Raw genomic sequence first — 26,405 nt, 5'->3', positions numbered from 1 at the left:
ATCGTAGTAGCACTTTCCCTGGATCAAACAGTGCTGCTGCAGGAGGGAGTACTGAACACAGCCCCCGATTAAACCCCTTCCTGACGGATTCTCAATTTGCGAGTGCTACATCAGTGCATTCTCAGCAGCACATTTTCCTGTTTTTTTTTTTTACTGTAAAGATGGTCATTAATAGCCCTAGGACAACTAAAAGCTTTAAAATACAAAACTTTGGCAAAGCCATAAGTCCTGACTTTGTGAGATTTATTGGCTTTGCTAATATTCTTTAGCTATGTTGCAAATGGCTGAAAATAATGTTAAAAGACAGTATGACAAAGTCAGCATTGTACGCGTTATAGCGCATTTTATGAATTTCAGTTATGCTGCACTGAAGCTAGAGATGCTGATTAATAAGGCAAAAAACATTGAAAAAGCCAATAGATCTTGCACAGCGAGACCTATTGGCTTGGCCAATGCTTAGTATGGAATGCCATATGATAAATTCTAAGTATTTATATAGCATTTACAACAGCTGAAGTGCTAATGTTGCCAAGATGTTAGAGTGTCCAGATTCAGAAGCATTTTAGTACCATACAAAAACTGTGAAAATGTGCCATATAAATGCATTGAATGTAACATAAGTTGTAGGTAGACATAAAAGTCCAATAGGTTACAGGTTTTAATACAGTGATGCTTTAGGCTATGTGTTTACTTTGGGTGCAATGGTTACAAAAGAACCTAAAAAGCACTCTGACTACTTGCTTAGTATTAAAATATAGCAATAATCAATGTTCAGTGGGTTTCCTAGAGCTTTTGGCCCCTGTGCCACTGCAAATACTACAACATTCAAATCATTGCCCTCGTGCCTGTAAGGAAACTGCACTATTGACTGCTTGTTTAATAGTCAAATATGACAATAATCGATGAAAAATGGGTTTCCTAAATGTTTTGGCCACTGCAACTGCTGCACCATTGAAATCATGACCCTAGTGCCTGCAAGGACACAAGGGAATAGTTTATATCCGGAATATGTGTTCTGAAAAAGACATATTTGCAGACAGAATACATAATTATTGGGCAGCTAAACCCGAAACAAAAAAACTTTCGTAAAAAGTGTGTTTAAATGTATCCAACTGTCCCAAACGAGTTGCCACAGATGTCATAAATAAAGAATACACTTTACACATCAAAATGAAAACAATGCATTGTTAAATTGTGTTACAAGGTGGCTGGCCCTTTCCTGTGAAAATAGCTTATCCTGTGCTTGACAGTGAATAGGCCATAAACAGTGTAAATTGACCAAGATCACCATATGCAAGGCCGATGCTGAAACGCGGTTTTGTACTTTGTTCCTAAACAGGCAGTTTCACAAAATAAATGGAGTCGCCCAAGAAGAAGAATCTTGCAAACAACATGGATACATGTTTTGTGAAGCTGAAGAACGAGATAGCCATCTTAAAGGGTATGTGTAAAATAAAATAAAGAGGGCAGAAGGAGGCTTCATGGAGAAAGTATGCTGCATCCCTCTTTACTATAAATGCGCTCTCTTTGAAGTCAGCCAAAAGCAAAATAAACACCAGGCTCCCACGAAAACAAAGCGTGACATTTGACCTCGGTCTTTGAATTCCCAGCAAGATTTATAGGGCCGGTTTATTACAGAAAATTAGTTTTTGGAAGCAAACTGTAAACACTGCTTTAGGATGGGGAGGTACAACCTAAAGCTGCACAGCCTAAAACAAATTAAACCAGCAAATCCAAAGCCAGAAAACGTAAATTACAAACCAAGTAGCAAGCCACTGGTGGAATGCATTCCCAGGTCAACTTTCTGAAAGTCCAGAAGATGTCTTTTGCATTTGCAGCGACCTCAAAAAAAGAATGATATGGAACTAACAGAATATCATCTTGCATTTACCTTTTTTCAAATGAGAGAAACACTTAACTGGGTTTATATTGAAAAACCAGAAAACAAGAACTCTGCTTTTTTGCAGTTAGCATCCAGTTGTACAATTTGTAGTTCACTTCTATGTTTTTGTCAAATATGCTTTTAGGACTTCTGGAACAATCCCTGCTTGCTAGTACAAAAACTATTGTTTTGTGCTAGACATATAAACTTAAACATGATAATATACCAGATTTTGTTTAAAAACATAAAATGATATGATTTAAGAAATTCAGAACAAAATGCAATCACCGTTAAGGAGAATTGTGGAATTATCCGATTCTGTAATACTACATGAACAAATGGACAAAAAATATTGTTTGCCTGGAGACAGTAGGCAACTAAGTCTTGCAAACATTGGCAATAAGATCCAGAACATTAAATGAGAAATGTCTTGTTCAAACATGCATAAACTACGAACATCAAAAATTTAATTTGCAAAGAACGATAGAAATTAATAGATTGAAATGGAGTCTGGGATTCCAGAAAAGGAGTGGCTGAGATATTTACGATACACATCAAACGTGAGCATTAACATGCCTATAATACTAATTAAACAGAACAAGATTTTAAAAAGTAATAGGCTCTAAAGAAGATAGAAAAAGTAGAGCGGTTACATCTGAGAATTACTGGGCGTGAAGGGAGCACAACACAGATTACGTCACAAGCTCGTAAAATGTTCACAGATCTTGGAATGGTAGAGAGAATTCAACATCAGATCTTACATTGTACTCAACAGAGGCAATGTTTTCTCAATGATGGGGGATGGATGGCAATCAGTAGAAAAACCCAAGCAAATGCGACTTCAAGGAGTTTTGAGGTGATGAAGAAAACGTGTCCTCCAAAACTGCGAATCCACTAATGTCCTGCAAACTAATGGAGAGCTAATTTAGATGTCAAACTTGATCAAACTGAGACGATATTTAAACTAAGAGATAAACTGGAAATGTTCAAACGGATATGGGATGACTTTTTGGAACTATGTAACTATTAACCACATTGATTCTCTCTCGGTCGGTAGTTAATGATCTAAACTTTGTTTCGCTCTTTCCCTATTATACTTGGCTTTTTCCTTCTATTCGTTAGAAAATATGTTATTGTAACAAAGCTTATGTGATAGTAATGCTTTGACGTTACTATTTTGCAGATCTGCTTTGCTTGTATTTAATAGCCTGGTATGTGTTCTGTGTTTATATTCTCATAAATATTTGTAAGTCTTAAAAAAGTTTACAACGTGCAATACCTCTTCCATTTAATAACAAAACCAGAATGAACTACAGAGCTCCAAAACACAATGTTGTGCCAAAGGCAACCTAGTTCGCAGTTCAAGGACCAAAGGTATGGAACACAAGCCACCTATTAACACCCACACTGAGGCAAATCTGGCCTTCAGATAGCAAATGGAAAAGTACTATTTCAAATTTTCCTACCGAGCTTCCTCAGCCCAGAAGCACAAAGCCTCTCAACAAATCATTCATCGTATGTATGGCGAAGAGAGGTATGCCCCCACTTCCTATGTTAACAAATGTTTGCACACAAAGGGAAACTGATTTGAGGGAGTGGCCACTGTGATGCAACATAGACGTCTGATGGTTTGCACCACACAATTCAAATACAGGGACCAAAATAAAACCGGCATCCCACATACAATGATCTCTGTTAAAGTAACTGGTGATTTCAACCCCACCCACCTCCCTGACTGCATCTTCAAACCAGCTCTCTACTACACCAGTAATCTCCAGAGCAGGGCATTAATGACCAGTCTTATGTGGAACACTTCACTACTTCAGTCCCAGAATTAATGCTCCAAAAGACCAGTGGCAGTCGCAAAAGGCACCGACGTCTAAAATATATGCAGACCAAGACATCCCAGTTGTGTATGTAAACCGCCTCAGTCAATGTTCGACAGCAGTGGTTAAACATTAAAAAGGCTGCACTGAATTACCATTGAACGGGTGGGGTGTTTATTAAGAACCGATCAAGTGAGCTATATACGCACGGCAATGCTTCCACAGCCATAATTATACATACTACAGCCAAGTGTACAGATCCTCCACTGGAGAGAAATGTGCCAGCAGCACTCTGCAATCTAGAATGTCACAGCTTTCCAAATGGTAATATTCCAGAAATCTATCAGTCATCACTTTTCTCCTGCTCAATGTCGTTTGAAAGTTCCCAATTTAAAATTAAAGGGCAAATTGAAATGTTACTGGAAAGAAGGTATTTCCTCAGAGATTAGTCTCGGTTTTGCTGCAAAGTCCACAGGGCACTGGTAGAGGTCACTGTGCCCCGGGCAACCACACTGCTGAGACCGGTGCCTATCGTGCAGAAAGCCCAGCCCACCCCCTCTCTACTCAGCCTGTTCTTTGTAGGCCCCCCCCCCAGCTGAGACACCTACAGGAGGCAAGCCACTGGCGTGATAATCTCAAATTAAGAATATTTTAAAATTTTGGTGAGCATATACATCTATGTATACACTGACAGTGGGAAGGAGTGTATGTTTTCAGCTATGTCCCAAAGATGTAGTACTCCTGCGGGAACTCAGCAGTGTGGCCAGATTCCTGTGTAATCTTTTGCTCCATATTTTCCCCTTTAACCCCTCACTGTACACAAATGTGCATCATGATTGTTCTAAATATAGTGTCCCTTTCCATAACAGCCAACTTGTTGGCTCTTGAATGTGGATGACGCCAGCTGTTTAAAAGCGAAGTCACATTAATGTGAATGAGAAAATAAAATATTTTTGACTAGTATTGCATATTTGCAGAGGGTAAACTTATGGAAGAGTATGCAGGCATACTGCACTTTAGGATGATCAACATTATTGAAAAGAGTGCGACACCCTCCACAAGAGAGGGAGTTGAAAGGTATTGTAGAAAAGTCCACTTTTTATATGGCCACCCCACACTTTTTGCTCCTATGCTGGTGGTTATGACCCTGAAAGTGCACTGGAGCCTGCTGCCCAGGCCCCAGTGTTCTCTCCCTAAAAGTGTAAATTGGCATCCCCAATTGGCAAGGACTCTACCCCCCTTATAAGTCACTAGTATATGGTACCAGTGATACCCAGGGCATGGAAGATAAAGGGGCCCACAGGGCTTGCAAAACTGTTTGTGACACCCCAAATGAACTAAGTAAACTACTTACGGTAGGCCTGCCATTGCAGACTGCAGGAACAAACTGCTCAACTTTGATTTTGCCCTCACCATGTGTGGCAAACTGAATGCACTGCTTTCAGCCCGTGTTTGCTGCCACCAGGACAGGAGTCGGGCCTCCTGCCAGGCAGTGTGATCACTCCCAGGAGTCGGGAACAAAGGCCTGGGCAGAAAGGAAGTCACACTCCCTACCAGGAAGGCTAGTAAAGTGGCATATCAAGGTGGTGATCTTCAAAAGGGTGCACCAACTTGGACATGCATCAGGGCTGACTCACAAAGGAGGAAGCAGCGCTCCCCCTTCCTCAGACACATTTGCACCTGGGCAGGTGGGAAATTGGGTATGCATGAGGTGTACACCCCCAAAAGACTAGTCGCACCTCCAAGGTGGGCTACATAATCTGTACAGCTAAGGAAGTCTTTTTCCATTTTTAAAGGTGGTAGAAATTGTGGGTTCTGGGTAGAAAAGGTAACCTACATCCCCGGATGTGGTCACCTCAGGGGCGGATTAGCCACTGGGGAGAGCAGCCCATTGACCTCTTGTACCCACACCCCTAAATCTAGGATTAAGGGCTACTATCTGACACCAGAACCTCTGTTTTGAACAACTTGCATCAAAGAGGACAAAGAAGAGATTCATGTCTGTGACAACAGGGCCTGCACAAACCAAAAGAGATATTATGCACTTATGGCAACACTCCTGGAACTGCCAGATCGAGCCTCATCTTAGGCTAACTCTTGGTTCCCCCAGAAAGACGGACCCATGTGAGAGCCTGAAGCATCCTCAGACTCCCCTGGACTAATGGCACTAGTCTACTGAAAACTACAGGTAAAACGCCACTCCGGATCATCGCTGGCTATCAGGCCCTCCGTGGGATCGCCCATATCCAGATGGTCTAGCGCATTGTGGGAACTGTAGAACTGACATCAACAAAGTTGCGGGCAGCTACTGTGATCCCTGGGACTACCAGACGTCAAAATACATTTTTCTAAGGATTACCTCTGCCAATGCTTGTTGGTCACCAGCCCAGCAGCCAACCCCTGCAAACAACACTACACCTAGAGGGAACTCCACCTCACCTTTGACAACAGCAACCACCCCATTGTTGTGTTTTTGCATCTTGTTCCCCGCAGCACTGTGTAAGTGGTAAAAGCAGCTCTCCTACGGCTCCTGTTCAGCACCAGACAGCCACGACAACTCTGCACCCAGGCACCATGGGCCAGGTAAAATTCAACTGACTGCTGTGGCCTGGTCCTGAGACCAGATTCACCTTTGCCCTGCAAGGATTCCACGTAACTCAACTTGCAAATAACAGATTGTTACTACTCAATTTCCCATTGACCGCAATGATATGGTCTCACGGTTTTATTTTTCACTGATTTGATATTGCTTCTAAAATCCATAACTCCAGTTATATGAATTATATTCATTTTGGTGTGTAAATGAAGATAAAAATGCACCATTTGTATAAATTGGTGTTGGATTTCTCGAGTCGTGTCAATTAGTTACAGTTTATTTTGGTACTCTGCAATTCTTAACACACGGTCCTCTAGTAAAGCCTGACTGCTCTTTGCCACACTACCAGGAATGACCTATGGATTTATAATTGTGAATCTGGGACAATCTTTGAGGCCTGTAAGAGTACTGCATGGTGAAGACTAACCAGCATCACTACGCAATACTCCACCTACCTATAGGTAAGTTCATCATTGCCACAAAGAACCCCTCCTCCTCCCCAGTATTACTCTGCTGTGTGCTGGTACACGGTATTACTGTAAGCGTGTTGCTGCACATCTTATTCTTGAATCTGAAATGCTATGCTGTATACTGCTACATTGTTTACAGTTAAAAAAGGCATTGTCTAGCATTGCTCCCCATGCAGGGCAGGCATTGCTGTACACTGCACTGCTGTACACTTCTCACCCTTATGAGTACTGCTCAACACTTAAGTGCTGGGCAGGTCCTACGGCAGTTATACCGATAACTGTACAATGCTTCCCTATTTTCTATATTATACTGTACAACCATATGCTGTGCATTACTGTACTGAGTAATGTGTCCTCCACTGGGTGTGGCATTCCAAGAAAATATGATGAGGTAGCGCAATATCTATTCAAGCTCCACTAAAGTCACACTGTGGGGGCTATTATAACAGTACCACAGGACGCCAGCGATACCTCACTCTTAATGATGAGGGCCAAGTGGGCCAAAACCCATAAGGGCTTGGTTGATTGTGCTCCCCAACTGGAGAGAACTTGGCCAAGCAGTTCGGGCTGGCTTCTGTCTAGAGTGGCATAGTGAGTGAAAGACGATGGACTGAAATGCAGCTCGAGAGTTCAGCACTGGACTGGAGTAATTCAATCATTCCTTAGTCACCCCGTTGCAATAGGCACCGCAAGTTATACAGGCAGTCTCTAGTCTACACACAAGCTGTAGTGAGGAAAACGGTTACATTAAGCTCAGCACACAAAGGTCTACACACATTTTGAATTTTAGGACAGATCCAGGGTTGCAAAATGACTGAATGGGATAGCCAAAAAAAAAAAAACAAGTAAAATACAAACTCTATTGCTCCGACACATACATTGCTCAAATAAACTACCACTGAGAATGACAGACGGTTGCAAAGTATTTTTGGATTCATACATACAAGAGATTTCCAACACATGAGAGGATGCAGAGTCTCAGATGGTTTAAGATACAGTATGGTAATGCATCTATGCAACTCTCACTATGATCTTGCCTGCTAAACACTATCATCATAACAAGCAAAACAAAACAAAAAACAGCTAGAGAACTAACACCAAAAGGTCAAGAATATGATCAACACCAGCCTAAGCCGCTTCAATCCCCATGGAACAAGGGCGCACCGTGAACAAACCACAGAATTCATGTCAAGGCCTGTTGAGCGTCACCGTCCTTTCACACTAGATTAAGACAGTAAAGTGAATACTTGTTGAAGCTCGATACTCCAATTCCTAGGACTGCAAGTTTAAGAAAACCATGCTCTACATTTAAAAAAACGGCCTTAATGAATATCTATACACGCACATACATTAATGCTTTGGTAGTTCGTGTAAAAATGTCTGGTCTACCAGGATTCCAAATTCATAAGAAACACAGTGTCGGGCTCACAATGAATAAATTTGCAGCAACAGTACACAGAGATCTCCCAACCATAGGGCTTATATATACACAGCTCGCGACTTGACGTGTAAGCATGACTGCATGATGTCGGCTACTGCTGGCTCATAGCGCAAGTCTTTTCTATAAGGCATGGAATAGGTTCATGGTCTACAAACATCTGCCGAGCAGGCATGCTTCCGCCTCAATCAGCAGAGCAGACTGCACAATTCATTTAATAGGCAGGATGATGTCTGGGGAAATTGCTTGCGGTGCTTGTGTGCGAAAGGAGCCCAGAAACTGGGGTTTATACAGTGAACTGAGCATCAGCTTCGGCTTTCATCTAACTGTGTATTTCAAGGTGAAGCGGGCACAGAATGGGATTATTTACTTTAATTCTTCTCACTGGGATTAAAATCAAAAAAAGTATTTGGAGGTAGTCAACAATTCTGTGCTTCAACGGACCAGCTTATAAACTGATTTAATTAAATGCGTTTTACGGGCATATAGAAAGATCTAGGTTCACAACACGTTTATAAAATGCTTTTTTTTAAAATGACATTCGATACAGATGTAGTCCTTGACCGCAGATGTTGCAGACACAATAAGCAGACATACTCAGACACCCAAATCTGTTTGAGCCGTCTCTGGAAGAGGTTACCTCAGGGTGAACAGTCGGACGTGAAATCAGTTGCTGTAATTGTGGAGAAGCAGATAATGTTGCGGCCGCACCAGCTGTCCCGAGCTAAACTGTGGTTAATGCAGCCTGTGCGTGAGATCACCCAAAGTAAATTCATTTACAGTGAACAATTTCACATCACAAGCCATCTGGACATCGACGCACACACACAAACCCGCCCCCACTACCAGCAATGCGACTTCTTACAACGGGGCGGGGGGAGGGGAATATAATGATTAGCCAGAAATCAAGATATAAAATCACAGCAGCAAACAGCTCGACTAGAACAAGAAAGCACCACAAGAGAGCACGCGCCACTAAAGCAAAAGAATAGTCAGGTTCTCAGAGTCCACTCCGGAAGTGTCAGCCTGACACAAAAGCCTGACAATAGATGTGGTAAAAGGGTGACCTGTGTGTCACTCTTCTTCTCTAGTCCCTAATAATACTCTACACCGATCAGGCATTTAGGAGGGATGAAAAAAGTGTGTGTGTGTGGGGGGGGGGGGCTCTTAAAGGGGCGTGGCCACTTTAAGGATGTGGCTTAAACTAGTAAACTGAATTTCTGTGTTTCCCAAAACTATGAGTCCCATAGTTTTTGTTCCGCTGTGCGTTTTCGGTTATTGCATCAAGATACGTGTTACATATATCTAAAACCAGTAAGGACTATTGCTTTTGTCAATGGTTATTCATAACCAATCGATAAATGGGTGACAAAGATTTTCTTGCAAATAATTAATATAGAAAAGGTTTCAGTTCTGAATTTGTGAGACTGTAAATTAAGTATTATCAAGGCCTGGGGAAAGGTGTCAGTGTCTCAATCACTCCTGTTATGTTTACTCTAATATGTACAAGTATGCCCTTTTTTTCTTCACATATCTTATACCTTATCTCTCTCCTCTTTAGCACCCTCTTTTCACTCTCTAATGAATGTACCTCCTTCGCTTCACTGCCCCCACACACAACGCACCCACTCACCTGTAAGCACCTTGTTTTTTTTAACTTTCACCCTTTCAATATTTTGACATCTGTGTGCCTCCTTCATAAGCACTTGCACAAAATCACAATTGCAACTTGAATAAGTAACCATAGTCTGTGCACTAAACACAGAGTCCAATGATTGGATGCCCGTGTATTCTAAACACCTTTTTGACCAACTGACAGCCACTGTGGAAAACTTGCACTCCCTTCAGCCTTAACTCCAGAGCTCTCAATCGTGGCCCATTTTAAACTACTGGAGGTGACAGTTGAAAGTATGTGTTGTAGGGGCGTGGCTTGAGCGCCGCACAAGATGGCGGCTTAACTGCGGAGCTCCGGGCATCGAGCGCCGACACCAGCAGTTTTCTCCTCTCCCGCTGCACCATTCTGAGCGCCGTCTGCATTTTCGGAAGTCGGAACATGAGGTGAGCGGACTGTTACCGCTTACGCTCCTCTGCTCCATTTCAATGCAGTTTTTCAGTGACTGACGCAGTGCGCTCCCAGCGGCCGCCATTTTCTCTACACTCTGCCGCGTATCCGAACTCAGTCAGCGGAGAATCTGCGCCACAGTACGATGCCTTCCAGGTGAAACGCGCTTCTTACAGCAATGCTGCATTACGCAATGTTCCTATCCCTTATTGATTGACTCTTCCTGTTGGCGCTTTTTCAGCCTTTGGAACATTTTTCTCCTCTAGCTTTATCCTCGCTAGTGTTGTGTTCAAGCTGTTATCTTCATTTGGACGCCGCTATTCAATGACACTCACCAAACAGTATACCATATGTTTCTGGCTACCCTCAGTGATTTCTATCTGTTCCTACACAGGATGCGGACGATTTCCATGCTCAAGTTCATCATATGCAGTGTAATTTCAGCAATGTGTGCACTTCTATTTTAATGATGTCTTCTATATGACGCATTTTCTTTCATTTGCACACGCGGTCCTGACATCACTGTGTTGAACTTTATCTTCCACAACACTGCTATTTTGTCAGTTTGAGGGGCGCCACCTTATTTCTACGGAGTCTGCAGGTACATTATTATTACTCTTATTAATCTCCCATACCATATATGGGGAAACTGCGCACTCTCAAGCTCAAGGCTTCCAAAACCAACCTGCCTCTTTCCTCTGACTCTGACTCAACGTCGCACGTCATGGAAGACATTGTTCCTTCAAAAACGGATATCACTCGTGGGGCAATACCTAAGGCTACTATCACCAGCAAACTTCCACAACCAGGCTCCACGAAACGCCACAAGAAGGATCCTCCTTCTCCAGGCTCTGAGACTCATTCCGCATCCATGGATCTCATTCTTGAAGAACTTCGAGCACTTAAACCCTTTATGGCTGAAACTACTAAAACACTGCAATTTCTTCATGATAAATGGTCCACTCTTGAATCCAGAGTCCTGTTAGTGGAACAATCAGCGGAAGCTCTGCAATCTTCTTGTTCTAGAATTTCTACATTGGAGAAGGATGTCTCTCTCTTGAGGCGACAGACTGAGGAGTTGGAAAATAGAAATCGTCGCAATAACCTACGCCTTTATAATCTTCCAGAGCTCACAGAAGGGTCCAATCCAACCTCCTTCTTCCAAACCTTTTTACTGAAAATTCTAGATCTTCCACCCTCTGTCACTCTTAACATTCAGCGAGCTCATAGACTGGGTCCGAGAGTTTCCTCCAAACCACGCGGAGTCATAATGCTCTTCCTACAATACACCGATTTACTTCAGGTACTTTCGGCGGCCAAGGCAAAGAAACAAATCATCTGGGAAGGCCATCGTCTGTATCTGTCTCAAGATGTAGCCAAAGTGACAGCTGACCGAAGGAAACAATTTCTTGATCTACGACCACGATTGCGAGACCTTGGCGCCAGATTTGGTCTTCTACATCCTTGCCTCTTCAAGGTTACGTATAAAGAAAAGACAACGACATTTGAAGATCCACAAGTCCTTGAAGAATTCCTCCGTCGCCATGAAACCATCAACATGGACACTGCCAGACCAGTTTAATACTTCATGTGTTTTCTTGATTGATTAAGTATTTCTCCTTTTGTTTCCCTATTGTGCCCAGTATCGACTTCCCTTATCCTACTATTCACACATACCCCTTGTATATTATGTGTATATATTTTGTCATAATGTTGCGTAGCTCCTACATTTGGCGTTCTTATGTACTCCTAACATCTCTTCTCCATTTTTGTCTCATCACAGATTCTCTCCTCCTGTTACCCATCCCGGTGTAGTTTTCTACTCCCTTCCATTGATCCTAAGCTGGTTCCTCCGGTGTTCGATGACGTGAGTTTTTGTTGTTGATGTCGTCCTCTTCTGGCGTCGTCACCCCCCAGTTCTCATTTGTATTTGTTGTTATGTCTCTTCTCTCGCTCTGTTCTCTTATTTTCCTTTATACTCTTTTCTATCTCTCGTATTTTTCTTCCTCTCACCTTTTCTCTCTCATACGTCTGTTCTTGTGATCTTACTACTTCCCTTACTTTATCATTTTTATTTTCTTTTGCTCCTTATCTCTTACATTTCCTGCTTCTCACATTTTTCTTACACTTCTCTTCAATTTCTTACTTCTATCTTACTATATCTTACCTCATATCATTTTACTAAGCTTACAAATTCCGAGTAGTTACATGGAATGTTAAAGGGTTGAATAACCCCATTAAACGCCAACGTGTCCTCACTCATTTGGCACGGCTTAAGGCCGATGTAGCTCTTATACAAGAATCCCACCTTTCGGACACAGAAGCTACTAAACTTAAACGCTGCTGGGTAGGACATGTATTTCATTCTCCTGCTTCAGGTAAAAAAAATGGTACTGTTATTTTATGTCATAAGAAGTTAAATGTTTCTGTTGTTACTCAAGAACATGATGATAATGGCCGCTGGGTTATTACTAAGCTCCTTATTGATAAAATACCTATTGTTATCTTTAATGTTTACGCACCTACAGGTGTTGACAAGTTGTTTTGGCCTGCTATTTCTGATAAATTAGTTACTCTTAATGAACAATATGTTATTTTTGGTGGTGATTGCAACCAAGTTCTAGACCCTTTTCTTGATAGAAATTCCAAAGTCAAATTTATCCCTTCCACGATGCATTCCCAATTTATTACCTCGATTAAAAACTATGCTCTAGTTGACATTTGGAGATTATGTAATCCAGACCTTAAAGAATATACGTTTTATTCCCCCACCCATCATTCACAATCTCGTATAGATTATTTATTTCTTAGTAAATCCCTAGCACAACTAGTCACCCATTCAGAAATCGGTTCCATTCTAATCTCAGACCATGCCCCCGTTTTTGTCGATATTGACCTTATCCCCTTTTCCCCTACTTCGGGACGTTGGAGATTTAATAATTCTCTACTTTTGGACCCCATTTTTACCACTAAATTTAAGACGTTCGCCTCTGAATTTTTTACATTGAATCACCTCCCTGAGTCTTCCTTTGTCACTGTTTGGGACTCTTTTAAAGCAGCCGCTAGGGGATTTATCATTAATTTTGTCTCTCAAAAGAAAAAGCAGTCGATTCTTAAGTCAACTCAAATTTTGGATAAAATAAAGAAATTAGAATATACATATTATAAATCTTCCTCTGAATCTTCCCTTCGTGACCTTCTCTCTGCCAAAATTGAGTTTAATAGGTTTACTACTAACGCAGCTTCCAACTCTCTTCTTAAATGTAACTCCCGCTACTATGGAGGTCAGAACAAAATGGGCAAACTTCTGGCTAACTACTTAAAAATACGCAAAGAAAGAACGAAGATTGAGTCCTTGCTAGATGCTGCCGGGGTTTCTCAATTTAAAGACAAAGATATTCTAGCACAGTTTGTCTCATTTTACCAAACTTTATACACTCCTGAGTCTAGCCCTGATCCTGCTGACCTTTTATCATATTTCCAAGATATCCCTTCCCCTCAATCCTCTCATGTTGATTTTCAATCCTTGGATTTGGACATTTCCCCATCTGAAATTTCCCATGCGGTTTCGATCCTCCGTAGAGGCAAGGCCCCGGGTCCGGACGGTTTTACTATTGAGTTTTACAATCACTTCTCCTCCCTTCTCCTCCCTAAGCTTTTACTCTTATTTCAGTCCTTTATCCACTCTGGATCCTCTCGGGGATCTTTTCAGGAAGCATTAATTTGTCTCATACCCAAACCAGATAAAGATCATACATTATGTAAAAATTATCGCCCAATTTCCCTGGTAAACACTGATTATAAAATTTTCGCCAAAATTATAGCCCTTAGACTTGATCCTCTCCTACCAGAACTCATTGGCCCGGAGCAATCCGGATTCGTTAAGGGTCGCTTATCATCCGATAATTCTCGTGTTTTCTTTAACATCTTAAGTAAAGCGATCTCTCTTCCGTCTCCTCTAGCTGCCATTTCTCTCGACGCCGAGAAGGCCTTTGATAGAATAGGATGGGATTTTATGTTTCAAGCTCTTCGCTGGTTTGGTTTTCCACCTAAATTCATTTCTCTTGTTTCCTTACTTTATTCCAGCCCCCATGCCTCCATCTTTGCCAACGGTATTACTTCTGATTATTTTCCTCTTCGCAGAGGAGTCCGCCAAGGGTGTCCTCTATCCCCTCTTCTTTTTATTCTAGCTTTAGAGCCCTTCTTAACTAAAATCAGACGAGATGAGCACATTTCTGGTTTTCAATATAGCTCCCAACAACAGGTTAAGTTATCGGTCTACGCGGATGATATTTTATTTTACTGTTCCAACCCTCAAACAACCTTGCCTTCCTTCCTTAATCAAGTATCTGCTTTCTCTATCGTATCAGGATATAAACTTAATACGGAAAAATGTGAAATACTTCCCCTGAACCCATTATGCCACAAACATCTATTTGACACGTCTGGATTCTCCTGGCAACCCTCTAAGATTAAATATTTGGGTGTCTGGTTTGCCCCTCGCCTTTCTGATACCCTCAAATTTAATTTTGAATCTCTCTCTACTAAGATCTCTACTTCTACTACACGTTGGAATCCTCTCTTTCTTTCTTGGTGGGGGCGATTGGACTCCATAAAAATGATGCTGGCGCCTTTGGTTCTCTACACCATATCTATGATTCCTATTCGCATTCCATTTCACTACTTCAAGTCAATAGATTCTATCTTGCTGAAATTTTTATGGAAAGGAAAAAGATCTCGAATAGCTCTTTCTGTTCTGAAGAGGGATAAATCTGTGGGAGGTGTTAAATTCCCCAATTTTACAGCATACCATACTGCCTTCTCTTTAAAACAAGCTTTACGCTGGCTCTCTTCTGATCTTCCGTATTATCCTCCACTTTGGCTCACGCTAGAAACATCCTTCCTTCATCCCTATGACATCAGTGAAGTTCTTTCCTTTTCCTCTAATGTCTCCTCTCTTCGATCTCCTATAATTTCCCGCACTCGCACCCTTCTTCAGCCTTACTTATTATCCTCTTATCCTTCTACTTCTTCTATTCATACTCAACCCATTTGGCATAATAAGCATCTTCAAATTCGAAATCGTTCTCTCTATTGGAAATCTTGGCACTCTCGTGGTTTAAAATGGATTTCTCAACTTATTTCTGGTGCTGTTCCTCTCCCCTTTCACCTTCTTCAAGAACAATTTTCATTACCTTCCTCTACCCGTAAACAATATTTATCGCTAATCCCATCACTTCTCCAATATCTCTCCGATCTTCCCAACACCAATTCTATCCCTATACCTCATCTTTCTATCTCTAATGCCCTTGATCAATCCCCCTCTGCTTCTTTTCTATATAAAACTCTACAATCATCGACTGAACGCTCGAAATCTAAAGTTGAGTTGGCTTGGGAAAAAGACTTGTCTCAAAATTGGCTCCCTATTTTTTGGGATAAAATTTGGTCTAAAATTCACAAAACGTCTAGAGCTGCCAATACTACCCAAACCTTATTTTTTCTTTATAATCGTACATTATATACGCCCTCTATTTTATCATCTTTCTCAGCAGACTCTCCTTCCACCTGTTGGTCCTGTTCTTGTCCTATAGCTGATTTGAAACACATGCTCTTTGAATGCCCCCCCATTCTCCATTTCTGGCATTTAGTTTGGTCCCAAATCCAAAAACTTTTCAACATCACTCATCCCTTTTCCATCCTTCATATTTTTCTAGGTTCCCTTTCCCCTGATCTTCCTGGATCCCACCTCAAACTCAAACTACTGGACCTCCTGATTGCCATAGCTTTTCATCATATTACATCACATTGGAAACAGGCTAATGATGTCTCCTTCACTGCATGGTGGAATGCAGTGTGTTTTAACCATCGTCTAGACACAAATTTTGTATCACCTATTTCCCTAGCAATTCAACGTGACCTTTTATGGATCCCCCTTACCGAATATTTGTCCCAGATCTCCAGACCACCTCCCATTTCTCCATTACGCAATGTCGAGGTTCAAAAACCACCATGAATGTTTTGTCTTCATATATATAAATTTATTGTTACACACTATGTTTACTTATTGTTATTTTTCAGATTTATATTTTAATGATTTTTTCCTTTCTCCTCGATACTCTAGTATTTCTTCATTTCATGTTGTTCTTTTTATTTTTATGCATAATTCTACTGTAATGTAAGAGAAAAGTTGTGATTTTTTATAACTTATGATTGTTTTTTCCTGTACTGCTACTGCTTTTTATTTCATTCCTTAATAAACTTCAAACTTAAAAAAAAAAAAAGTATGTGTTGTGCATGTCCCTCATCAAATCTAACAAACCAATGAAAATGAGCTCAATAACCAAGTTCAAAATATATTGAAAGAGGTAGCCGAGTGGATGACGACCAGCCGCCTGAAACTGAACTCAGACAAGACGGAGGTCCTCATCCTGGGCTCCTCGCCCTCCGCCTGGGACGACTCCTGGTGGCCCCCCGCCCTGGGCACCGCACCCAAACCAACGAACCACGCGCGCAACCTGGGCTTCATCCTGGACTCCTCCCTCTCCATGACCAGGCAAGTCAACGCCGTCTCATCGCCGTGCTTCAACATCCTGCGCATGCTTCGGAAGATCTTCTGGTGGATCCCCACGGAGACGAGGAAGTCCGTCACACAGGCCCTCGTCACCAGCCGACTGGACTACGGCAACGCCCTCTACGCCGGAACCACCGCCAAGCTCCAGAAGAGACTCCAGCGGATCCAGAACGCCTCAGCCAGACTCATCCTCGACATCCCACGAAACAGCCACATCTCCGGACACCTGAGAGACCTGCACTGGCTCCCCGTCAACAAAAGAATCACCTTCCGGCTCCTCACCCACGCACACAAAGCCCTACACGACCAAGGCCCGAGCTACCTCAACGACCGAATCAACTTCTACGCTCCCAAACGCCACCTCCGATCAGCCAGCCACGCCACGCCCACGCATCCGCAGAGCGACAACAGGAGGAAGGTCCTTCTCTTACCTGGCCGCCAAGACCTGGAACTCCCTCCCGGCCAACCTACGCCTGACCCAAGACCACCTCTCCTTCAGGAAGAAGCTCAAGACCTGGCTGTTCGAGCAGTAACGGCACCCCCCCCCCTCAAGCGCCTTGAGACCCGACGGGTAGGTAGTGCGCTATATAAATTTACTTGATTGATTGATTGATTGAGATGCCCCCACACTAAAGCGAGTTGGGAAACCCATTAGGTTTCTAAAAGAACCCTCACCCACCAACACTAGTTAGTGACATGATTCATCATAGGGTTCTGACCCAAGACGCCTAGCGCATCTGGGCGTGCTGCGACGCCTGCATTACAACGGGGCTGTTTTTTTTCAGCATTTTGGCTAGAGGATTAAAATTACCTAAAGGATACCCACCTCTTGAGACAATTTTAATGATGGAAACCTTGGGTAAGATTAAAACCATAGGTGGATGTCATATGAGAAGGTGATGACCTCCCATATCCTAGATCTACATGTTTCAGCCAGCTAATAAAGTACCCACAATACCAGTATGGCTTTCTTCAGGGCCGAGATGTTCCTGTCACTAGTGTGTCATTCCTAATTGGTGACCACATGCACACTAAGACATGCGGTACAGATGTAGTAGCGTGCAACTTACAATTTCTTTTATCACTGTTATTATTTAAAAGGAGGCATTTCCTTTCAACTTGGATATTCTGAGGGGGCGGACCCTGTGGGCACACATTCGTCAAGGTGTCTCGCCTGTATACTACCTCTTGTCCTTTGGGGTTCCACATATCCACTTGCTTAGACTCATCAATTTATATCAATTATTTTTTTATGGCGGGTGAGTCCAATACTGAATGTTGATTTCAGAGAGTTGAAACTGGTATGCCATGCCACAACCAAAAAACACTCAGAAGGAATGAATGGAAGGTAAGTTCACTCAGAAGGATTCCAACCTGTGACATGAAGGTCCCAGAGCACACCAGAACACAGATACAGCAACAGTTTGTTCTGAGCTATTTCTGGTGAAACAAAGTTTTTGTGGACGAGTACACACAAGGGGGTTCATCTCCCAAGCTTAAGACTGCAGTTAAGTGCTAGAGAACACATTGCTTCAGTGCAAGCTTTGCTTTATAGGCTGCACATGTTAATCCCTTATTGCAGTGGTTTTGGGCCTTAAGATATGGATAGTAGTTTTCTGTGGCCACCTCTGAATAAAAGAGGAAAGCAAAATTCAAGAGATAAAAAAATAATTTAAAATAACAAATAGAGGGAAAGACTAAGGCAAAGCGTAAAACGTAATTGCGATCATGTCATTACAGGACGGGCAAACACTCAAAACGAGGAAGCTAGTACCCAAATCTGTCCACATACTCGCACATTTCAGTTACTTGGATGGGTTGTTCGGGTGGTTGCGGGATACATATGGGGATCACAAATTCAATATTGTGAAAAATGGTGTAGATATTGATGAAGCAAAGCTTCGCATATTTTGCGACTTGCCGAAGTCAAGAACCTCGTTTATGTGTAACAAGGTAATAAGTGTACGTCTTACTAACGTTTATATTAAGTTTGAATAAGGGTTAAGAAGCTTGCCTATGTGTATTCCTAACTACTTTAATCCGGGACTGTAAAATGGCCGCCGCTTGTATTTAGTTACTGCGCATGCGTCAGCCACACTCACGTGTCCTGACGCGTCTGCAGAAGTAGAGGGAAATTTATGCGCATGCGTAATACATAGCTGTGCCCATCATGTGGTACTGCTCGTGCCACTGCTCGTGCCTGTTTCCATGTAGCTAACATTTAGACTGCATAAGTATATGTTATGATGATAAGTTGAAAGTACAACCCTGTGATGTGATTTCATAACGTTATTTCTATGTATTAATTTGTTCTCGCTTACTTTTCATGTACCGCGGGGAATGGGGGTCCGAACTGATTGGGAGCCATATTGAAGGTCTCTTCTGCGCATGATCCTGGAGCACTGAAAGGTGGCAACTTTGGACAGCGGAACTCAGCCAGCTGGCAGCCACAGTCATGATGCTCCTGGGAAAGCCACCTCTGCGCTATGAGAACGGAGAATGTTGCTCCTCATATGATACATTGTAAAATTGCCATTGTCTTTCTGCACAGTTTCTCATGGGAACCCCAATCTTGCTAGGCGGTACCCAAATATGCTAATGAAGCATCTAAATGACATGTTATGATTGGTGTGTTACCCAAATCCTACCTTAGAACCAATCCAAATTGAGGGATTCTGACACTTTGCAACATTGGGGGGTGGTACACCGTCCCAAAGAGTATAACTACCCTGGGTTCACCTAGGGAATTTGTCCGACTTGTCTGGTTTAGCTGACCTGTCACTGACCCATCGTACTCAATAGGTGACTGAAGATACAGAGCGCTGCGGAGCACTCTGTCCGAAATTGACCATAGACTAAGGTTTTACTGAACCTTAAAGTGCTGGCGAAGCACTTTGCTGGGAGTTCGTTGACCCAATCGGGGTCTTGATCGATAGCTGCAGAGAGGGTGGAGCGCAGGCGTTGCTTCCAAACTGCGGGTGCGGTCCTGTCCTGAGTGGTCCTGTCCTGAGGGTTTGCTGTCCTGTCCTGAGGTCCTGTCCTGATTCCTAATCTGAGGGTATCCTGTCCTGTCCGGGGTGTCCATTCTGCACCTGCTGTCCTTTGAGGGGTATCCTTCCTTGAGGGTTTCCTGTCCTTAACTGACCCGTGGCCAGGGTTTGGTTTCCACACCAGTCTAGGTAAATACTGCTCTAAGTTCCTTAAACTTGCACCTTTCTATATTTCAGTCTTTTTGCTTTAATAAAGACATCTTGCACATGTTGATTTTTCCATGCTTTTTGTCGCAAATATTGAAACGTAAAGTCATTTGCATAGTTTTCTTGATATGTTCTCATGTTACCCTATCTTTTAGAAATCATATTTTGCATTGCAGTTTGTCATTTTCTGATATGGTCTAGAACGACCTTACTTAGATTTTCTAAAGAATTCCTGCCTTGAATGTATAGCATATTTCCTTTGCATCTCATAATTGCATTTAATGATTACCCTGACTTTATTTCTCTATAGTTATGTACTTTTCATTATCTTGATTATCGATTGCCTCATTCTTGTAAATCTCATGCTTTCAGAAAACGAACTTTAGATAAACATTTTAAAACTTCCAGTTGTCCGTGGTCATTTAAACAATATTGAATGTCATTTTGAAATTGCATTTGCTGCCTTTCCTTTTACAGCTAGGCCCCTGATCCATTGAAGTCATAGGTACCCGTGTCGGTGGATGGTAAGTCGGGTACACTAAGTAATAACAGTAGGGAACACACACAATTGGTAGCAGCCCGTGAAGTCGCCTGGTCAATGAATAGTGTGAATTGAAAGTATATGGGCCCTGAAGCCGGAAACGGCGTAATCATTGGCTGGGTGACCTCGCGCGCTCTATCAATATTGGCAACTGCGGAAGGGTGTAAGTCTTCACAAATGATTGTGACACTGATGAGAGAAACACGGAATTCAGGCCATGAAAGTACATTTTCCCATTTTATGATCACCCTGGCCTCACTGAGAACTCAGCACAGCCTACCTTTCTCCAGTAATGCAGTAAAGCCAGCCTTCTTCAAGAGGCATACAGTACATACTAAGATCAGGCACACTTGTTAAATGGGACAAGACACAAACAGCCTTACATAGATCCCACAAGATTCAAAGTCATTGAGGTCTAACTGAAATGTAATTCAAAGTTGCAAATGTAAAGGATTTCGAGGTTTTCCTATTGTTGCTAAATGTGACTGAACTAATTCTGGCATCTACTATGGAGTCCCTCTAATTTTTTGTAAATGATCATTATTGCAAGTCTGTTTTCATGCAAGAAATGCACTGCTGTTTTGAAATTAATCAGTCCTAACCGTATGTGCAGTGAATTCAGAGAAGGTACGATTCATGCTTAGTTAATGGCTTGCTCTCTGTTTGTGATTGTATTGAAAAATATGGATGCTGGTAGTACTGTTGGAAGAGACTCATGTTGTCTAATTTACTTATTTTCTAACGCAGCAGCATAATTGCTTACCAATATACTGCAGCGTCAAGTGTTGATTTGGATCGGATTAACCAGTTTGACTCATTACTTCAGGGGATCTGCTGGGATATTCTCAGAATTAATCACTAATAGGCAACTGTCCCCAAAAAATTACATTTTGAAAGGATTAGCAGGCACAACAGACTCTGCAAAAAATCTTAATTTGCAACAAAATGTAGCTTTCATTAATGTACAGGTATCTTGGGCTGCTGTACGCTTAGCGTGTTTTCAGCATCCTAACACAAACACATGGCACCAAAGAATCTTTGGAGGATTTCCAAAATATTGTGTGTGTGGTGGTCTTACAGAAGATCTGATCTCTAGAAATAAAACTTACAGATTTAGAAAGTCATTAACGGTGGTCAAATGTTTTAGACCAACAAGAATATAGTGTGGGGAAACAATTTTATGCCAGGGGCATGTTGAGAGAAAACACACATACTTGCATGTGTATCGATATCTAATTTCACTCGTCATCAAACTACATTGTGTTGGAAGATCAGCTTGGAGAGGGAATGCGCTAGAGCTATGTATGTTTTTTTTTTGTTTTAATCAAAGTTAATCCCTAGTACTGGGGGCCTTGCAAACCAGGGTAAAGGTCAGATAGGGCTTGGGCCCTGATGAAGGGCAAACCAGATAAAATGTGGACATTGGAGGACACATGAACTTAGTGTTTGACATAGGCCCATGCCTTCCCTTTATCACCTTACTATGAACATTGCTTTTCGGTTAGAAATTTCATTAGAGGAGATTTATGGTTTTTACTGCTTATAAAACCATAATGTATTTTTTTTAAACTCAAATTCTGTTTACAATACACATCTAAAAGTGCTGCTATACTTCTGAAACAAAAACTAACCCATCCTGAAATTATCCAGTTAGGACTAGTTTCACAAATCACAGCCCTGCCAAGAAAATCATTAACGCCACCACTAAATGCACTGCCAATCCATTAGATTACTCGCATACTCTCTAATCATCCCATTTCACGAAGGTGAGAAATGTTCTCTCTTCTAATGGAATAGGTTTATTGCTCAAATTTGCCACCTGTAGAGGATACAAGGACCCGGATCCTAGAATCCTCAACATATTATTAATGTTCCAAATATCTAAAATCTTTCAACGCCCACATATGCCTTCATCTCAGAACTGAATGAACTGCTTTACCCCAAGCAAAGGCGCACCGCTGAGTAAAGTTCTAGTCCCATGGCATGTTTGATATAATTACTTTCAGCAGCATTTTCTGTAGAGAACAGAAGTTTCCTAAGAAAGTTACATAGGAAAATGCTCAATTTTGAAGCTTCTTTATCCCCCATTGATGGATCTGCAAGAAGCCACTACTGCTATTTGATTTCAAAGTTTTGTTAAGAGTCATCGAAGGGGGTCGAATGTTAGAAGCAACACAAAAGTCGCTTTTAAAATGGAAAATTAGACCCAACTATTACTATTCACTTGCAATCACCAATTAGTTGTCCTGGCCCCATTAATGTAAGGTATTTTAAATCTACTGACCGCGGCAGACAGCGAAACATAAAAATCAAAATACACAAGTAATATACTTTTAAGATCATTTAGAGTTTGGTGCTAGAAAGAACTGAGAGGTGAAAGGGCAAAAAAAGGACAGCTGTGGAACAGTACTCCATAAGGCGGCATTTTACTGCATCAAACCATTGCCTGATTTTAATATAATAAAAATTGTACATTAATATAATAGGGGACTTGATTTACTCATACATATACTTTGGTATGTGCAAGCAATCATTTCTTGTTCTCTCTTTGCACCAAAGTACATATTCAGAGCTGGTGGAGAAAGTGTTAAAAAATACCACTGTCACTCTTGGATCCTTACTCTAAACCGGACCATTTTTCTCAAACTTTTGATCCCAATGACATGGTTTCTTTACAGTTGATTTTGAGTCACAAAACACAATGAATTAAAATATTTTTTACAGCTAATTAGGTAACCCTCCACCCTTCGGATAGATGTTTTGCTCACAGTTTGTGGGACAGCTGATCTGGCAAGTATGAGGTGACACTTTAAGTAAGTTCAGCAATTACTACTGTGCTGTCGAGGCACACACAATTCAGGAAGCTTGGGGCAGATAAGTTACATGCAACCGAAAAATCTAGAGTTAAGGGATAGTAGATTGCAGGGCAACAAAATCGTAGGATGGAACAGTGGCAGCAGAAGCCGGGGAAGATGCGAGAGGACAGTTGTGAAGATCTGAGGTGGTGTTGACTAAGACTTGAGCAGGATTTGTAAGGGGGGTTATGGGGGGGGGGGATGCCTAAGTTGAGGCAGTGGGACGGGGGATGCCTAAGTTGAGGCAGTGGGACAGGGGATGCCTAAATTGAGGCAGTGGGACGGGGATGCCTACGCTGAGGCAGTGGGACGGGGGATGCCTAAGTTGAGGCAGTGGGACGGGGGATGCCTAAGTTGAGGCAGTGGGACGGGGGATGCCTAAGTTGAGGCAGTGGGACGGGGGATGCCTAAGTTGAGGCAGTGGGACGGGGGATGCCTAAGTTGAGGCAGTGGGACGGGGGATGCCTAAGTTGAGGCAGTGGGACGGGGGATGCCTAAGTTGAGGCAGTGGGACGGGGGATGCCTAAGTTGAGGCAGTGGGACGGGGGATGCCTAAGTTGAGGCAGTGGGACGGGGGATGCCTAAATTGAGGCAGTGGGACGGGGGATGCCTAAATTGAGGCAGTGGGACGGGGGATGCCTAAATTGAGGCAGTGGGACGGGGGATGCCTAAGTTGAGGCAGTGGGACGGGGGATGCCTAAGTTGAGGCAGTGGGACGGGGGATGCCTAAGTTGAGGCAGTGGGACGGGGGATGCCTAAGTTGAGGCAGTGGGACGGGGGATGCCTAAGTTGAGGCAGTGGGACGGGGGATGCCTACGCTGAGGCAGTGGGACGGGGGATGCCTAAGTTGAGGCAGTGGGACGGGGATGCCTAAGTTGAGGCAGTGGGACGGGGGATGCCTACGCTGAGGCAGTGGGACGGGGGATGCCTACGCTGAGGCAGTGGGACGGGGGATGCCTACGCTGAGGCAGTGGGACGGGGGATGCCTACGCTGAGGCAGTGGGACATAGGATGTCAAGAGCCCGCGGTGCTCACCTTCTCCTTCTTGGGCGGGTTGCTCTCCTCCGGGATGCTCTGCTTCTTGCACCCTGCGGTGGGGCTCCACGTGCTGCAGGTGGTGGGCACCCCTCCAGGGGCGGGCTCGGCGCCCAGGCCCGCGCAGCTCTCGATCTTGATGAGCCGGTGCTTGGGCGAGATGTACTTGACCTCGGAGAGCAGCAGGAGCGGCGCCGAGTGCTGCTGGCCGGGCAGCGGCCGCCGCTCGCTGTTGCAGCGGTACAGGGGCGAGGGGGAGCCCGCGGCGGGCAGGATGGGCGAGGCGGCACAGCAGCCCCGCGCGGACGGGGCCTCGCGCACGCTGCCCCCGCACTGCGGCGCCCCCTTCCTACGGGCCAGCTCCAGCTCCTCCTGGGTGCAGTAGTCGCGGCACATGGCCCGCAGCTTGCGGAGCGACGAGCCGGGCCCGCTGTACGGGTCCTCGAAGTCGCGCTCCTTCTGCGCGCGGTACGCGCGGACCAGGTCGCTCTCCTCATGGCCCCGCGGCCCCCCGGGGAAGGGCGAGGTGTGGTGATGCCCGCTGGGCTCCGTGCCCCCGGCCGGCCGCGGCTTGTAGTCGGGGCGCGGGGGCTGCGGGGGGCTCTTGGTCTTGCTGTTGCCCAAACTGAAGTACTTGTTCAGCCACTTGGCCATGACCCCCCCGCGGCTGGCTCGGGCGGGCCGGGTGCCCGGGCTGGCAGGCTCCGCCTGGTCCGCTTGCCTTCCTGGGCCACCCAAGCCTGGCATCAGGAGTCGGTGAAGGCGAGGACCTGCTTAATGTCCTGTGAACTCTCTCGGTCTAGGCAGCCCTCGCCCACCTGCGCCCCAGAGGCATTACTGGCAGGGGGTCAATGCACGCGCTCCAGGTGTGCACGGGGTTAATGCACGCGCTGCAGGTGTGCACGGGGTCACAGTAGATGGTCCCTGGGAGCCGTGCAGACGGTTCAGTACAGAGGTGTCACGGCGGGGCACTCGGTTCCTGCACGGGGTGCAGCGCGCGGGGCAATGGAAGCGCTGCAGGGTGACCCCGCGCAGCTGTGATCCCAGGACTCAAGGTGTCACCAGCGTCCACGCGCCCGACTGCGCTGGGGGAGTTTGCACTTGTTTGTCTGGTGGCCGCTGCCCGTCAGGTGCCAGGTGAGGCGCCCACCGCCGGGGAACAGCCCTCCCCCGGTCCCTGCCGAGGGCTCCTCTGCTGTGCGTCCTCTGCTGCGATCTCTGCGGTGCAGCTGCCGCAGCGCACTCCGCCACAGGTGCCCCCACGGCCGCGGGTCCCACACCGGCCGCTGGCCTCCTTCTCCGGTCCTGCCTCCACCCGCGGCGGCGTCTCTCCTCAGCGCCCTGCCCTGGTACTGAAGCGTGAGACTCCCTGACAGCCGGTCGCCTCCAGCAACGCCCGCCCCAGGCACTGCTCTCCAAGCGGCGAGCCTCCTCTCCAGCGCCAGCCTCAGCACTGACCCGAGCCCGCAGCAGCCGCCCTCAGCTCCGGCCGGAGCTCCGCCCCGTCCCCGGGCCCGCCCTCCGGACCGCCCCACGCTCCCTCGCCCCGCCCCGCGCAAACTCGGCAGGAAGAGGGTCCTCCAGCAGGAACCGGCTCCTCCTCACCTCTAGGTGCACATATCCTCGGCGGTGCTCCCCTGCCCGCTCCAGAGGGCTGCCCCCGGGAGAGAGGCACCCCTGTGACTTCCAAAGGAGCCTTTCTTGCCGAAGGTTGTGTGATGAAGGTTTATTTCAAATACAGGGCCTGGCACGCAGTGCTTTAAATAGGACATTTCGACTTGGAAAGTACCCGCAATCCCCACTAGGAATGTCTGTCCATTTAAACAACCGTACGCTTTCCGTAAAAAAAAGAATCTCAACAGCCTGCAATAACATATTGCCGGGCTGCGCCCGTCGAGATTTTTTTTACTTTGAATTCTGGAACTTATAGTC

The 26,405-nt window shown here is 44.4% G+C and overlaps 1 protein-coding gene across 1 annotated transcript in view; it reads right to left on the bottom strand.

Moving 5' to 3' along the window:
* SHB (SH2 domain containing adaptor protein B) overlaps nt 1-25,954 on the bottom strand; it is a 473,228-nt gene extending 447,274 nt beyond the window's left edge. The window contains exon 1 of the mRNA XM_078676316.1: nt 24,474-25,954. Within this exon, the coding sequence (XP_078532442.1) occupies nt 24,474-25,220 (747 nt within the window). The 5' untranslated portion in view covers nt 25,221-25,954. The remainder of the gene's footprint in view (nt 1-24,473) is intronic.
* Nucleotides 25,955-26,405: the final 451 nt, after the last annotated feature.

The sequence above is a fragment of the Lissotriton helveticus genome, chromosome 2_1 (assembly GCF_964261635.1).
Source record: "Lissotriton helveticus chromosome 2_1, aLisHel1.1, whole genome shotgun sequence".
Taxonomy (NCBI): Eukaryota; Metazoa; Chordata; class Amphibia; order Caudata; family Salamandridae; genus Lissotriton; species Lissotriton helveticus.
This window is presented reverse-complemented; position numbering and strand designations above follow the sequence as displayed.